This window comes from Micromys minutus, assembly GCF_963924665.1.
Source record: "Micromys minutus genome assembly, chromosome: 25".
NCBI classification, from domain to species: Eukaryota; Metazoa; Chordata; class Mammalia; order Rodentia; family Muridae; genus Micromys; species Micromys minutus.
The window spans coordinates 14,233,476-14,248,747 of record NC_137960.1 but is presented as its reverse complement, the minus strand read 5'-3'; the positions used below and the strand labels follow the sequence as shown (position 1 = coordinate 14,248,747).

Genomic DNA, 15,272 nt, shown 5'->3' with positions numbered 1-15,272 from the left:
GCTGGGACTTGAACTCAGGACCTCTGGAAGATCAGTCAGTGCTCTCGACTGCTGAGCGATCTCTCTAGCCCCAAAAAGGTGTTTTCATAAGATGTGGTCTGGAAGGATAGGAAGAAGGTCATGAATTCTTAGACACGTGAACAGACAAGTAGCCCAGGAAACTTACTTAAGAGCCAAACTAGTCTCAGGGGTGACCTTAGGGGTCTGATCCTCAAAGTTCAGGGCATCTTTCTGGGACAGAAAAGGGGCTTACTATAGAACTAGTCAGGATACCTTAATCGATGCAAAATGCCTTTATATCCAATGCTAACACTGAGGAGCTGCGGAGATGGCTCAGCCTCATAAAGTGCTGTATGCCTGGCACTCACAGCACAGCTGGGCACAGCAGTACCCACAATTCCAATGTTGGGAAGGCAGAGACAGAGGACCCATGGGCTCACTGACCAGCCAGCCTAGCTCAGTCAGCAAGCTACAGACTCAGTGAGAGACCTCTTGTCTCCAGAAGGAAAGGAGTGCACCGGTATGGTGGCACATGCTTTTAATCTCAGCACTGGGTGGCGGAGGCAGGTGGATCTCTGAGTTCAAGATGGTCAACACTGTGAGTTATAGGCTAGGCCAAGCACTACATTGGGTATCAAAGACCTATATCCAAAAAAAAAAAAAAAAAAAAAAAAAAAAAGAAAAGAAAAAAAAGAAAAAAAGAAAGAATAAGCAGATAGACAGACAGACAGATAAAGTAGAGAGACCATGTTGTCAACCTGTGACCTCCATGTGTGCACATCGGCATATAAGCACACACATGCACACACACACACACACACACACACAAAATGGACCCAAGTTCACCAAGGATATGCAAATTAGAATCAAATGCTAATCCACCGTACTCACTAGAATGGCTAAGAAGACAAAGTATCCATGTTGGGAAACGTGAGGCAGGTGGGACCCTTAGTCTGTGCACACAGAAAACAGGTAAGAAGCAACATCTAAGCCCAGATATAGTTAGTGTACCACAAAGCGGTCCTACTGTGGAATACACACCTAACACACATAAGTTCACCTTAGGGGTCTCATTGGCAATAGCCCCAAACCAAGGACAACCTGAACGTCCACCAAGAGCGGCAGACCTTGCTGTGTGTTGAGGCAGTGTCTTCGAAGAAACTTGAACTCCATGAAACAGTTCAGATACATGTCTTAAACGATATACAGGAGACACCAGACAAAAGCGGCCGCAGTATAGGTTTCCCTTTAAGGGCAGTTCAAAAACATCGACTTACCTGAGGGCAGGGAGAGCTAGGGAGAGATGCCTCTGGGGTTCCTGTGATGGACTTCCTAAGTGTTAGGTTCACAACTGTCTTCATTTTGTAAAAACCCTTCACCTTTCTGTATACTGTGCCCATGTATTTTGTAGCTCACCAGAAGTTTACACTGTTACTTTAAAATTTGTTTTTAATGGTGTGGGGGGGGGGGGGGTTAGTAGGGAGAGAGTGGAAGAGGGGGAGGTTCCAGGTGATTATGAGTCCTTGGATCCTCTGCAAGAAAAGCAAGTGCTCTTAAAGACTCTTCCATCTCTGCAGCCCAGCACTGTAAGTTTTTAAATGAGGCTTGCCTTAATGAGTAACATGATATTAAAAACAAGGATGTATGGAGTTCACATGATGTGAAGGATGGCTGTTAAATAAGGACATCAGCTACACATCAAGGCATGGTCGCGGGGTGAAAACGCGCATGCCCTGTAGACAGGCTGGGTGAAAACGCGCATGCCCTGTAGACAGGTGGTTCAGTTTCATTGCAGAACTCCAAAGGAGGAATGGACTGTTGGATAAGAGGTTTCTTCGCCTCTGAGGCAACGCTTAAAGGAAGCTAACCTTCTATATCGGAATATAGACCAAGCAGCGAATAAATACCATCAATACAGATGAAAACACTCCTGAGAGGAAAGGGGTCTCTGCCAAAGAAGTGATTTTCTAAGTTCGTGTGACGGACCTGCAGTAGGGGGTATCTAAATTTCAGAGTGCAAACTATTAATAGGCGATAGGCTAATGTCCTTACGGCCTGACTAGAGCTACCACCACCACCACCACCAAAACCACCACCACCTCCTCCAAAACCAACACCACCACCAAAACCACCACCACCACAACAACAACAAAAACAAAACAAAACAAACAAAAAGCCCCAACCAACTAACCAACCAACTGAACAACAAAATAAATAAACAAAATAAAAATAACAAAAACCCCTACAAGGCTGGGGGAAAAAAAGTGTACTTAAGGGATTTCTAGAGCCTTCTGCTGCGGCTAAGCATGTTCTATTCCAGTGCAGAGTTCTATAATCAGCAAGATACAAAGAGAAGCACTTCAGCACTTCGAGGCCTCAACTGAATTTAAATGGGCACAGATGGAGTGTTTATAACACACCCCCACAATATGCTAAGTGTTCTCCACAAAACCAACCAGGACACGGCCCTTGCCTCTGGGGACTTAACGTCTAAAAGTAGAAGAGGCCCACCTCATTCAAAGAAAACAAACAAATACAGGGACAGCAAGCCCGGACTGGAGAGAAGGAGCCTGTGTCCATCTCCTGGCTTCAACATCATCAGCGTCAGCAGAGGGGCAGAGCAAGCCAGGGCGGCCCTGTTTACCCTAAGATTTAACGCGACGCTGTGCAGTAAATATTTGTGCGGAACTGATGCTGAGCACACTGGAAAATGCTGTTGTGGTTGTCTCTCCGTAACCGGTAGAAGGTCTGAACCTGCCTAAGATACACTGTTAATGGCCGTATCCAGCTGGCTGAACCCTGCTACGCACCGGGACTGGTTTATGGGCTCAGATTTAAATCATCCAGGGCCAAGTACAGGAGACCATTATTTCAAAACCCTTGGCTTCACCAGCAATTAATAGGGTAAAACACTTCTACCTCAAAACCCCAAACAAGCCAAAGACCCTTACAGGACTGCATCTCCCGACCCCCTAATTCAGTGTTACCTTAAAAAGGACATGTGAGCTACATTTGTCTGCAAATAAACATTTTATGGGCTTATAGTCCACACACTGATATCTCACCTGGAAGACTAGAGCTCTCTCAACAGACAGATGTCAGTCCAAAGTGTCTCCTGACACAGGTCCTCTCTACGCATCTGAGCTAAAGGACATCTTGATTTTATACCACATGGTTTTTCTCTAGGAAGATTTCAAAATCAATTAGTTTCATTATAGGAGCCAAGCTCACTTCAACAAGCTGGTCCTGGCTACTTCTCACATCGGGGGTGTCTGTCAAAGGTTGTTTATATCAGGGTGTCTGTGACTGTAGGCGTAAGTACGCTTCAGACTCAGGTCCGCATGGAAGCCATAGGTTAACTTCCTCAAGCCATTGACCTTGTCTTGCAGTTTTTATTAACCATTAGTGTTTGTGGGCGCATACACCTCTATGTGTGTGATGTATATACACATGTGAGCATCACACTGTTGTGCACACTATGATATAAGGGGCCAACTCTTGGGGCTGATTCTCTTCCTTACCACGGCAAGTCCCTGTTGTTCCTGCTTATACCAGGTTGGCAGAGCTAGGAGCCTGTAGGTGATTCTGCCAACTCTCCAATCTTGCCCTAGGAGTGTTAGGAGTACAGATGTGTGCTACCACATCTGGCTTCTCTCCATCCATCTGACCCAGGTCATCAGACTTGTATAGCAAGTGCTTTACCCACTAAGCCATCTCAGAAGCCCTGCTTGCTCTGTGTGTGTGTGTGTGTGTGTGTGTGTGTGTGTGTGTGTGTGTGTGTGTGTGTGTGAAGACAGCCTCTCTCATAGGTCTACAACAAAGTTTAGGCAAGCTGGCCAGTGAGCCCAGTGAATCCGCCTGCCTCTCCAGCACTGAGATTACACACACACTTAGATTATTTTTTTAAGGAATGTTTCTGTCTCTTGTTTTTAGATTTCTTTCTTTCTTTTATGTATGTATATGAGTACACCGTTGCTGTCTTCAGACACACGAGAAGAGGGCATCAGATCCCATCACAGATGGTTGTGAGCCACCACGTGGTTGCTGGGAATTGAACTCAGGACCTCTGGAAGAGCAGTCAGTGCTCTTAACCTGAGCCATCTCTCCAGCCCAACACACTTAGATTCTCATATGGACACTCTGGCTCCCACTCTTACGTACAGCAGGCTTTCCCCACACTACGTCATTGCCACCGTCCAAGGCTGCTTCCCAAAGAGATAATATAGACAAAATCCACAAAGGCAGGAGGTGGGCAAAGAAAGCAATGACCCTCGGGACCAGAGTCCAGTTTAGAATAGAATTTGTAGGTAAGGTTAGGGAGTATGTCCTACCCAATGTGTCATCTCAGAAGTCACTTTTCTAGACTTCCGAGCAGACACAATGGCTGCATTCCCCAACTGCTATCTTGCACCCAATTCCGAGCAGTCCTTTTATTTTATTAGCTTTTCACCGAGTGTGCGAGCATGTCTGTGTGTGCACACTCATATGAGTGCAGGCGTCCGCATACCGTGGGGAGCGCGTGCAGGTCAGAGCACAACCTCATGTGGGTCCTCACCTGCCACCACTGTTTGAAACAGGGTCTCTGTGTACCCCGATAGCTGACTCGCAAGCTTCCAAGGGTTCTCCTGTGTCCACCTCTGCAGAGGAGTGCTAGGATTATTTATTATTCTCCACACGAATGCTACCATACCTGGCTTCACGTGGGTCTGCACATTTGGGTGTCAAATGCTTTACCCATTGAACCATTCCCCAGTCTTATAGCATCCATTGAGATAGAAGGCCCTCAGTGAGTTCCATAGATACATACAATTGCATATAGTTCTGGCTGAGGAATTCCACAAAATATACTTTAGACAAATCTAAGTTATATATTTATTTATTTTAGAAAGTTTTGAAGCTGAAATGTTATTTATTCATGCCAGTGACCTAAACTCTATTTGGTCATCTGATTCCTTCCCTTCCTGACTACTCCAGCATCTCATATTCTCTCACTATTAAGTACACCAAAGTGTTCTGATTCTCCCTGGTCCTTATGCCTCCCCAGAAAGTTCTAGAAGGCAACTGAATGCAGGCCAGTGGAGGTCCACAGGGTAAAGGCATCTGCTGTAGTCAGAGCAGAGATCTATCAGGACAAGGAGTTGGAGAGATCTCACCAAAGCATCCAGGTGCAAACTGGCTGGCAGGAGGAGGAGCCTGAAGAGACTTGAAGCCAGACAATCTTTTTAAAAATATATTTATTTATTATATACACAGTGTTCTGCATATATATCTGCATGTCAGAAGAGGGCACCAGATCTCATTACAGATGGTTGCTGGGAATTGAACTCACGACCTCTGGAGGAGCAGCCAGTGCTCTCAACCTCTGAGCCATCTCTCCAATCCAAAGAAGCCAGACAACCTTGAAGACTTCACTTGAAGGGCCAAGCAAGGGGTGGAGATCAGAGCAACTCCAGAGAGTCTCCATGGCCCCTGCCATGGACACAGTTAAAAACACTTTGTAAACAGCTCTTTCGATTTTTCCACCTAACACAGTGCTGACGCCAACATGTCCACAGGACACCAACCATGTCAGGTCTTTGCAATAGTTTCCATTCATTGCAAAGTAAGGTTTACAGCTGGGATGGCAGTGTAGGCCACTGGTGGTTCTCGGAACTCGAAATGCTGAGAATCACGAGTTCGAAGCTGCCCTGCGCTACACAGTAACTTTAAGGCAAACTGAGATTACACAGCTAGGCCCAGACTTGAAAGGAAGGAAGGAAGGAAGGAAAGAAGGAAGGAAGGAAGGAAGGAGGGAGGGAGGGAGGGAGGGAGGGAGGAAGGAGAAAGGGAGGGAGGAAGGGAGGGAGGAAGGGAGGGAGGGAGGACAAACAGACATCTTTGCCCTACCCAAGATGACTTTCAATTTCCCAAAATACTATCTTGCCTGTACTGTATGGTTCAACATGGCTTCCTCTTAGGAATTTTCTTAATCACCTCCCCTCTCAACTTACACACACATTCATATCCCGCCCCACTTCTCATTAATTTTACCATCCTCTCCCTTTATCTTCAAGTCTTACCTTAAACATCATTTAATTAGCAGCTTTCTCTCACCCTCAATTCCCTGTTCTATGCCCAGGGTCCCTCGCTTGCCTTTGCAGGACATTCATCAGAATAACACTGCACACAGAGAAGGACACAGCATCCTGCCCAACCAGCCGTTTCACGGCTTCACCAGGCCGACTCTGCACGGAGTAGACGATTCTCAGCATGGCCTCCAGGCACCAAGGCCCCACGTCCTACTCCATCTAAGCTTTCAAAAGGCATGGTTATCTGCTCCAAACCAATCAAGTCTAGTGTCTTGAGTTAGTTCTATAGCTTTCTGTACAAACAGGGAGTCCTTACATCTTTTACCCTCCTCTAGGTCTCCATCCAAGTCCATCTTTTCTACTGAAGAGCTCCTAATTTCCTCCAAAAGGATTTGTCCTCCCTGTCTGTTACTGCCTCCCAGTAGAGATACATGATTCTTTCCTCATGGTTGGTATTTCCCTCCATCTATCCACTTATAGTTACAGTTTTTATCCTACCTTTATTACTGTTATAGTACTTTCCCATGAATCTCCTCACTCATTTAGTATACCTTGTATCAGAAGGTATTCCATAAATGTATCACTAGGGATCCCTAAAACTCTGCCCATAGGCAGCTTTGTAAGGCAGCTCCCTCTAATTACCTGGAAAAAAAACCCTTAAAGGACCAAGACACCTGTCAAAGAGATAGAAGCTAAACAGAATTAGAAAACCGAATTACAGAATCAGCACGATACAGAAACACTAATCTGCATCACAAGTAACTGACCAAGGATCAGAAGACTCACAACAGTATATTACACTTTGTGATGCTAACACTGAAATTTTCTTTTATCTTAAAGACATCAGAGTTTGTCTCCTGTGGCTGAAGAGCACACCGCTCAATTTTATTTTTTTAACCTGTGTACCAAGTTCAGATATTTGCTGAATGAAAAAAAATACAAATGACATTTAAGTTTGTTTGAAAGTATAAAAGGCAGGCTCTGGATATCGATCACTGATAGAGCCCTTTGCATAGCATGTGGGTCAATCCCCTATCATAGTGAGGAAGAGTTAGATGTTGTTATTATGCATACACTTGCACAAACACACACATGTATAATGGACACAGTGCACATATACACAGAAGGGACCATGGAGAAGCTCGAATTTACTCATCAGCTTGACCTGGTCAAGGTCAGGTGATAAACCTAGAACAAGGTTTAGACTGTCTGAGCTCTTGTAGAGCCCTCTTCTCACCCGGATCCACTCACCCCAGGATCATGACGGCTGGGGTGCTCCACTCCCCAGGATACCCCTGTGCAGAATCGAGCAAGGCTATGTGCTCAAGAGAAACAACACACAAGAGTAAGCAAATGAAAAGAACCTCTCTCTCTCTCTCTCTCTCTCTCTCTCTCTCTCTCTCTCTCCCCCTTTCCTCTCTCTCTCTCTCTTTCTCTCGAGTGCACTTGCGTTGGAGCTCACAAAAGTGACATGACACTACTTTGTAAGTTTTGAGTAAGAAGTATCTGTGTTCAAACACACTCTCAGAACCAAGGAAAACGTGACAGGACTGCACACCTCACGAAATGCACGGCAGATTCTAGACATAAGGAATGCGATACACATCACCTCTCCCCCGCTTAGTCTTATTTGCTTGTTTTAAATGGTTGTGATTTTATCATTGTGTATGCATGGGTGTACTGCTTGATTGAGTGGTAACATGTCTGGAGCCTGGGGAGGCTAGAAGAGGGTGTCAGGCTCCCTGGAACTGGAGTCAGTCAGTTGTGAGGCAGTATGTGGGTATGGGAATCAAACCAGTGTCCTCAGGAAGAGCATCTAGTATCTTAATCCCTGAGCCATCTCTCCAGCCCCTATACTGCCTTTTGATTGCTACATTATCAAAACTTACCACTTAGTTCATTTTAACAAAGAGAGGTAGTGTTTCAGGGGGAAAAAAGTCAAAAGAAGAGAGAAAACCTATTTTCAAAGGGTATATAAAACATGAAAATAGCCACCAAGTACTTGTTATTAAATATCACTTTTCACAGCTCTATTCTTTTTTAAAATCTTAATTTTATTTTTATCTCTCTGTGTACAGGCGCATGTGTGCAGCTTCTCGAAGAGACCAGAACAGGGTATGAGATTTCCTAGGGCTGGAGCTGCAGCCAACTGTAAACCTTCAGACAGGGTATGGATGCTGGAAACCAAATTCCTTGGGAGTAACAGCAAACACACTTTGAGCCATCTCTCTCTCTCCAGCCCCCAGAGTTTGCTTCTTTAAAAACAAAAACAAAAAAACAAAACCCATTACAAATGGCTGTGAGCCACCATGTGGTTGCTGGGAATTGAACTGAGGACCTCTGGAAGAGCAGCCAGTGTTCTTAACTGCTGAGCCATCTCTCCAGCCCGAGTTCCTCCTTAATAATTGGCAAAGAGTAGGTCCTTAATAACTGTTTATGTTTGAAAAAAATCCATCCTAAATCGGGCACGGAATTGCACACCAATGGATCCCAAAACTTAGGAAGCTAAGGAAGAAAGAACATGGGTTTGAGGTCAGCTATACAGAATCTGTCTCAAAGTAACAATAATTAAAATAATCAAGGTGCTACTCTTGAACACTAAGGCGGGGCCTCACTGACTGTATACTTTGTTGCTACTTGAGGCAGAAAACAATGAGTGTCTAAGGGTTGACACTTTGTATTAACTGGAAATGTGTCTAAGCACAGAACTTTTTATCTTGTGTGTGGATGACAGGCTGGCCCTGTTTCATGAAGAAAGAGTTGGAATTTTTGTTTTTTTAAGATTTTTCTAGTATATGTGAGTACACTGTAGCTGTCTTCAGACACACCAGAAGAGGGCATCAGATTTCATCATGGATGGTTGTGAGCCACAATGTGGTTGCTGGGATTTGAACTTAGGACCTCTGAAAGAGCAGTCAGTGCTCTTAACCACTGAGCCATCTCTCCAGCCCAGAAGAGTTGGAATTTAAGTAAAGGTTTTAACAGAGATTTCAGCTCAGGTGGTAAGGGAAAGATAATATATATACCCAAGGGCAGACAGACGGACAGACAGACAGACATTACCTGAACAAGTTTAAAGTGGAAGAATGGATGTGGATGTGACCCTGTCCATTCCTTTGAAGAGGATACTTTATACCTGAGAGCCTTCCCATTAAGCAATATGGTATCCCTTAAGATAAGCAACATATACAGATCAGAAAGAGTGATTGGCAAAAATTACCCAGGAAGAGGCAAGACAGTGGGATCCTGAGCTTCTAGACCTTACACTGCTTCCTCTCCACCCCAAGGAGAACACATGTGGAAGGCCATTGTGCTATCTGTGTGAAGCTGAACCAGAAGCAAGTAAATGCACATGACCTCAGCTTCTGGGGGGGGGGAAGGCATCACACAGACCAAGACAGTCTGCATTCCCACACCTGTGTTCTCTGGTGGGTGGCCCCCAAATTACAAATCCAGGCCTACTGAGTAGTAACCAAATGCTGCTCCAGGACTTTGATGGTGAGAGATGGGCCAAGTCACGTAATGACTGTTTTCAATAAAATATCATTTTTTCCTGATATTGAAAAGGGGGTGGGGTGGGGACCAACATATTGCTAAGCAACTGTTATCTTCCTTGTATCGCTTTTCATTAGCAACACTGAGTGAAAATACAGGCCCCAATGCTTTTAGTGTACTTCGGGGGAGCCTAAGGGGCCGGGATGCTCCTGGCTTCCTGGAGGCGATCTGCAGCTATCCTTTGGCTCTTATGTGTCTGGCTCCCGTGAACAGACACCAACAGTCTCATCTAAGTCTATGCCATTCACCTCCTCAGAGAGGGGTCTCAGAACGTTTCAGCTACGATAAATTACCTCATCTTTCTGCACCTTTGTTACCATAAAGAAAAGAAAAAAAGTACAGACAGGAGCAAAATACTTTAATTTTAATAAAAGGAGTTTTAATCACAGGGACTTAAGGACAGCAAAATCCCCACCACGGACTCTTCCTTGAGAAAGAATTCTGCTTCCTCTCCTCTTGAGCCAAACTGACCATCTACAAATAATAAAGATACTGGGCCCCTGTGTTTTCTTTAGGGCTATCTCTCTCCTTCTGTAATCTTGCACTGGATCTTCTAATGTGAATTACTACCCAAAGCCACGACAGGCACTTAAACGAATGGGGCCCGTTCACAATTACGGCAAGTGAAAATTCCACAATAAAATGATACCCTTAGACTGTCTAAAGAACTCCTGAGTAGTTGTTTCTCTAAATCCCCCTGGAGGAGTCAACATTTCCAGGGGTATAGGGAGATGAATGAAGCTGTTACTCTCCGGTGTTGAGTGACGAGGGCCATCTCTGAGGAGCAGGGTGACCGAGCATCCCTCAGAGCTGAGCTGTGGTGGCGGCTAAACATGCAGAGTCCTAATTACAGGGTTGAACATCATCTCGCTGAGCACTAAATAAATTCATCTGGCTTAAATCATTCTTATGCGTTTTACCTTTGAGACAGGGTCTCCGATAGTCCAGGCTGGCCTCTGGCTCAGTATGAAACAGAGGACGACCTTGAACGGATCCTTCCTAACCCTGTCTCCTGAGTGCTGGGATAACAGGAACCGGACACTGTGCCAGGGATCTGTGTATTTCGGTGAGCACTGTGCCAACTGAGCTAAACCCCCAGCTCCTTGACTCCATGTCTTCCAGTTAAAAAAAAAAAAAAAAAAAAATCCAATCACCCACCCAACAGCATAAAGGTCCGTATGCTGGAGAAAGAAGTCTGTGATTGTGTCATCTCTGGGCAGACTGTCCCACCTGGAATCCAGTTCCATTATCCCAGATATGTGATCCTGTGAACCCCAATTAACGTCTCTGTGCCTTTGTTTCAGACATGGGAATAAGACTGTTTCTAGCTCTGCGGGCTCATGAAGGATCCGACAACTCACGGCGGGTAAGCTTCCGGCACGGTGTTAGGCAGAGCAACCTCCGAACATGGTTGTGGCTGTCAACCTTTGGAACATGTATGGGTAAGAAAACGGAAGTCTGTCACAGAGCCAGGAACAAAAGCTGGGTCCTCTCTTGCCCTTGATGATGGCACAGGTACAGGGGGTCTGGCTGCTTAAGATGCGGTGTTTACCAGACCAGCACAGACACTAGGATGCAGAATCATACAAACCGAAACCAGAGCAGCTCAGAACAGTTACAAAAACTGCATTTTAATTTACGCTCGCGCACACGATTTAGATTAATTATTAAAAAGCCAAATGTCCAACTTTTGGAACCAGAGGCAGCTTACTTATTCCTGTGGTGCTGATGGCTGAACCCGGAGCCTTGAAAGCGGTAGATGTCTTAGCACTGAGCCACACTCCCGGCCCCCAAATGTTTCATTTTGGGACAGAACACTATATAGGGAAGGATAATTATCTATGTCACGATATTTGTGAAAGAAAAGCCTTTTGTTTCACTCTTCAGAAGACAAAAAAAAAAAAAAAAAAAAAAAAAAAAAAAAGCCAAGGTCTAGCACACACCACGTAGTGTGATTATTACCTAAAATTCCTTCTGGAAAGTAAACACAAAGAGAGAGAGAACACGCTGCTGATAACTAATGGCTGCATTAGGATTCTTTCTCCCCTAGGTCTCAAAGTGTTCAGTGTTGTACTGTAACATTTATCGTTTAAAAAGTGATTTTTTTCCCCCAAAGTAAAGTGTACTGAGGACTGAAAACCAGTGTTCACAGAAGAAACACCTAGAAAAGAAACTAACAACAGACACACAACTGAAAGCCGCCCTCTTTTGTCAAATCCGCCACGGGCTTCTTCCCTCAAGATTTTGCTCAAACTTTATCCCTTCAGTGATTTAGGCGGCTGTAATAACATCGTTCTCTGTGTCTAAAAATAGGCCACGGGTGTGTAAATTTATGAGCTGAAATGCAGAACTGGTACAGGGTGTCTAAATTAGAGCATTAAATCCTTTAGTCTACTCCAGCATGGGGATATATTTGACGCGCCCCTGTCCACATGCTTTGTAGAAAAGACACAGTCTCAGTCCCGCATCTTTGTTCTTTTCATAGGCGGAGAAACGAGAAGCTGTGAACATTATTCTCAAAGGTGCCAAATCACTTCTCAAGAGACTAAGCCTGGGCAAAACTGGTCTCAATTCCAGCCTCAGGTTTTCTCTTCAGATCAAGAGGAGAACATCAAGGCTTTTGACCTTTCCATGCTAACCTCACCTCAACCTCGAGGTTCAGCATCTTTCCCCTGGCAGCCCTGGGCTCTGCAGTGACTGCTCCCTGCCCTAGGGACTGTCTCTTTGCCAGTACTCTCAGCTACACCACTGCAGACCTGGGGTTCCATGAACTTCAAGGCCTGATACTTTAGGAAAAGAAATAGCATTGCCCAATGGCCTGAAGTTTTCTGCTTGTTTAAAAGATATAAAAAGAAGAAGAAGGAGGAGGAGGAGGAGGTGGCGGCTAGGGACTCAGCAACGAAGACCACTCACTCCACCTCCAGAGGACCCAAGTTCAATTCCTAGCACCTCACAACCACCTATGGCTCTGGCATCAGGATACCTGATGTCTTCTCTTTCCTCTTCTAGCCCCTGTGACCACCCCCACACATGTGGCAAGTACTCACAGACACACACACACACACACACACACACACACTAAAAATAAATCTTTTTTTTCAAGGCCAAAGGTTAGCATTGAACTCCATTTGTTGGACTGAACCAGAGTCAAATGAGAATCAGAACACGGGATGTCAGAGGGGGCTGTAGCAGCTCATGGGGGCAGCTTGTTCAACTTGGACTTGGTTCTAAGCAAGATGACAGGCGAGAAAGGAAAAAGACGGTAGAACCAGTTAGGGGTGAAGGGGTGGCTGGCATGTATTTATGAAGTGATATGATTTGTGACAGGAGCATGGAATCATATGACCTTCAATGTCTTCTCCGAAATGCCAGTTTGTCACAGATTTGCCATCAGTTGTATTTAAGGCTATCTTCATACCAGACAACTCTGTTTAACACACAATATCTTTAAAAAAGAAAAGAAAGAAAGAAAAGAAAGAAGATGTGATGTGGACATTTGCCATACTAACATAAGTCAAATACATGGGGCTTAGCATGAGCAACAAGACATATCAAGACATACACATACAATATCTTGTTTCTCTGGATGGATATATATATATATATATATACTGTAGATAACGCCTATGGCATCTAAGAGTTACTGGTGTGTGTGTGTGTGTGTGTGTGTGTGTGTGAGAGAGAGAGAGAGAGAGAGAGAGAGAGAGAGAGAGATAGCAAAGCCACATTGAAATGCCACCACCGTGAAAGGAAGCAAAGTTCGAAAACTTCCAAATGGGAACCAACAGTACATTGGCGTTCGGAAGTCTGCACGGTCATGAAGACCGCAGCTTCAAAATTAGGCTTGTTTATACGGTTAAAAATAAAGTGGAACCATGTTATCTTCCAACGAGAAAACGTCATTATTTAATAAACGCTGATCTTACATTTTTATACTGAGTTGACCTTCAGCGGTACAAAGAACAGCGACGGTCTACACAGCTAGGGCTTGAACCAAAAAAAAAAAAAAAAAAAAAAAAAAGAACCCAAAATGTGGCTGCGTGGAAAAGTTGCTGTCCTCTGTACCGAAAGATGCCTGACTGCTACCACTCTAATTCAGAACATTTGCAGTCAAGTGTAGCTGGAAAAGGTTGAGAAAACGTTTGGGGAGCCACCCATTTTCCGTGTGAAATCAATTACCAAACACATTATCCACTGTTGGCGCATTTGCTTCCAAAGCGCTCCCAAACACCATGTTCCCAGCAGCAAGGACTACCAGTGTAAAATGTTAAAAGACACTCTCAGTCAGGGGACGGGCCAACAAGAGAAATGGGTGCGGTAAAGAATACAAAGAGAGGGTTGGGACAGACCCTATGGGTTGACTGACCCTTCCGATTGTCTTCCTCGTTCTCTACTCATGCATCAAAGCATCCAAACAATTTAATTTGTGGTTCTTAGTGTTGTGTCTTCAACTCGACATCTAAGTTTATCACGAGGGCGTAAAATAAAACAAACAAACAAAACCAACAAACCTGCTTGGCTTGCCTCGCTCTGAATCACAGCCAGGAGGTCATCTTGCTGTGTATCAGCAACTATGTTCTCAGTACAGCTATGTGACCTGAAGTGGCAGCTGTGTGCAGAACCACCAAAATAGCAGGGGCAAGAGCTTTCTGCTGGCTCCTCCGCCCCAATCCCGCTTCCCCAGTCTTTTCCTCCTACTGAGTACCAGCCTACTGCAGAACCCAGAAAGACCCAACCCCACTCTGAGAATAAAGGCCGTAGGCCCGCCACACCTTCCTTGTCCTCAGGAACCCAGGGTACGAACACAGGAAGGAGGGCTCCCGGAGACACTGTGTGGACCCACGACATGATAGGGGGCGCAGGCCGCCCCCCGTTGCAGCGCAAGCCCCGGCCCAGCGGGGATGCACACACCCCGGGACAATCTGGCCATATCACGGGCACCCGCACCCGTGGTTCTAGGTTCAGCCTGGAAAGGACACGACCGGATCGGGTCGCCCCGGGTTCCAAGTACCCGGACCCTGCAGATGCACGCCTCACCTGTGCGGGGCCGATCGGTACCCCGGCCTCCCCAGTGCCCGCGCCCCTCCCACGCCGTGCGCCCGGGGCTTCTGGGGACCTCTCGGGGACACCCAGGCCGGTCCTGGCCGCCACTCACTTTCTGAATCCGCTTCAGCGCCATGGGGCAGGCGGCGGGGGCTGCGGCGGGTCCGCGTGTCCCGGGCTGCCGCCTCGCGGGGCTGCTCCGTGTGCGCCCGGGCGCGGTGCGCGAGTGTGCGGGCGGCGGCGCCGGGCTCTTTTGTTTCCGCCTTCGCTTGCTGGGAAGGAGCCTGCGCCCTCCCCGCCGCGCCCCGCCCGCCTGGCACACTGGGAAGTGTAGTCCCAGGCTCGGCCTCTGCCGCCCGCGCGGGCGTCGTCCGGTCACCCGTGGGTGACAGTTGCGACCAGGCTGCCGCTACTCCCAGCAGCCTCTCTGCAGAGCAAGGTCTAGAATGTGCAAAAACCGGGACAGCGGGTGAGCTGTCGGCTCTTAGGAGCTGCTGCGAACCACGGATCGCTCCTCCTCGCACAGACCCTGCAGCGGATTTTAACTTCCTTTGCAGATATTTCGGTCTCCTCCGCTCGCCCCTGGGGGCGTGAGGAGTCTTCGTC

The 15,272-nt window shown here is 46.3% G+C and overlaps 1 protein-coding gene across 1 annotated transcript in view; it reads right to left on the bottom strand.

The window, feature by feature from the left end:
* Positions 1-14,935, bottom strand: part of UBE2D1 (ubiquitin conjugating enzyme E2 D1) — a 31,286-nt gene extending 16,351 nt beyond the window's left edge. Inside the window, exon 1 of the mRNA XM_080937905.1 lies at positions 14,779-14,935. Within this exon, the coding sequence (XP_080794031.1) occupies positions 14,779-14,802 (24 nt within the window). The 5' untranslated portion in view covers positions 14,803-14,935. The remainder of the gene's footprint in view (positions 1-14,778) is intronic.
* Positions 14,936-15,272: the final 337 nt, after the last annotated feature.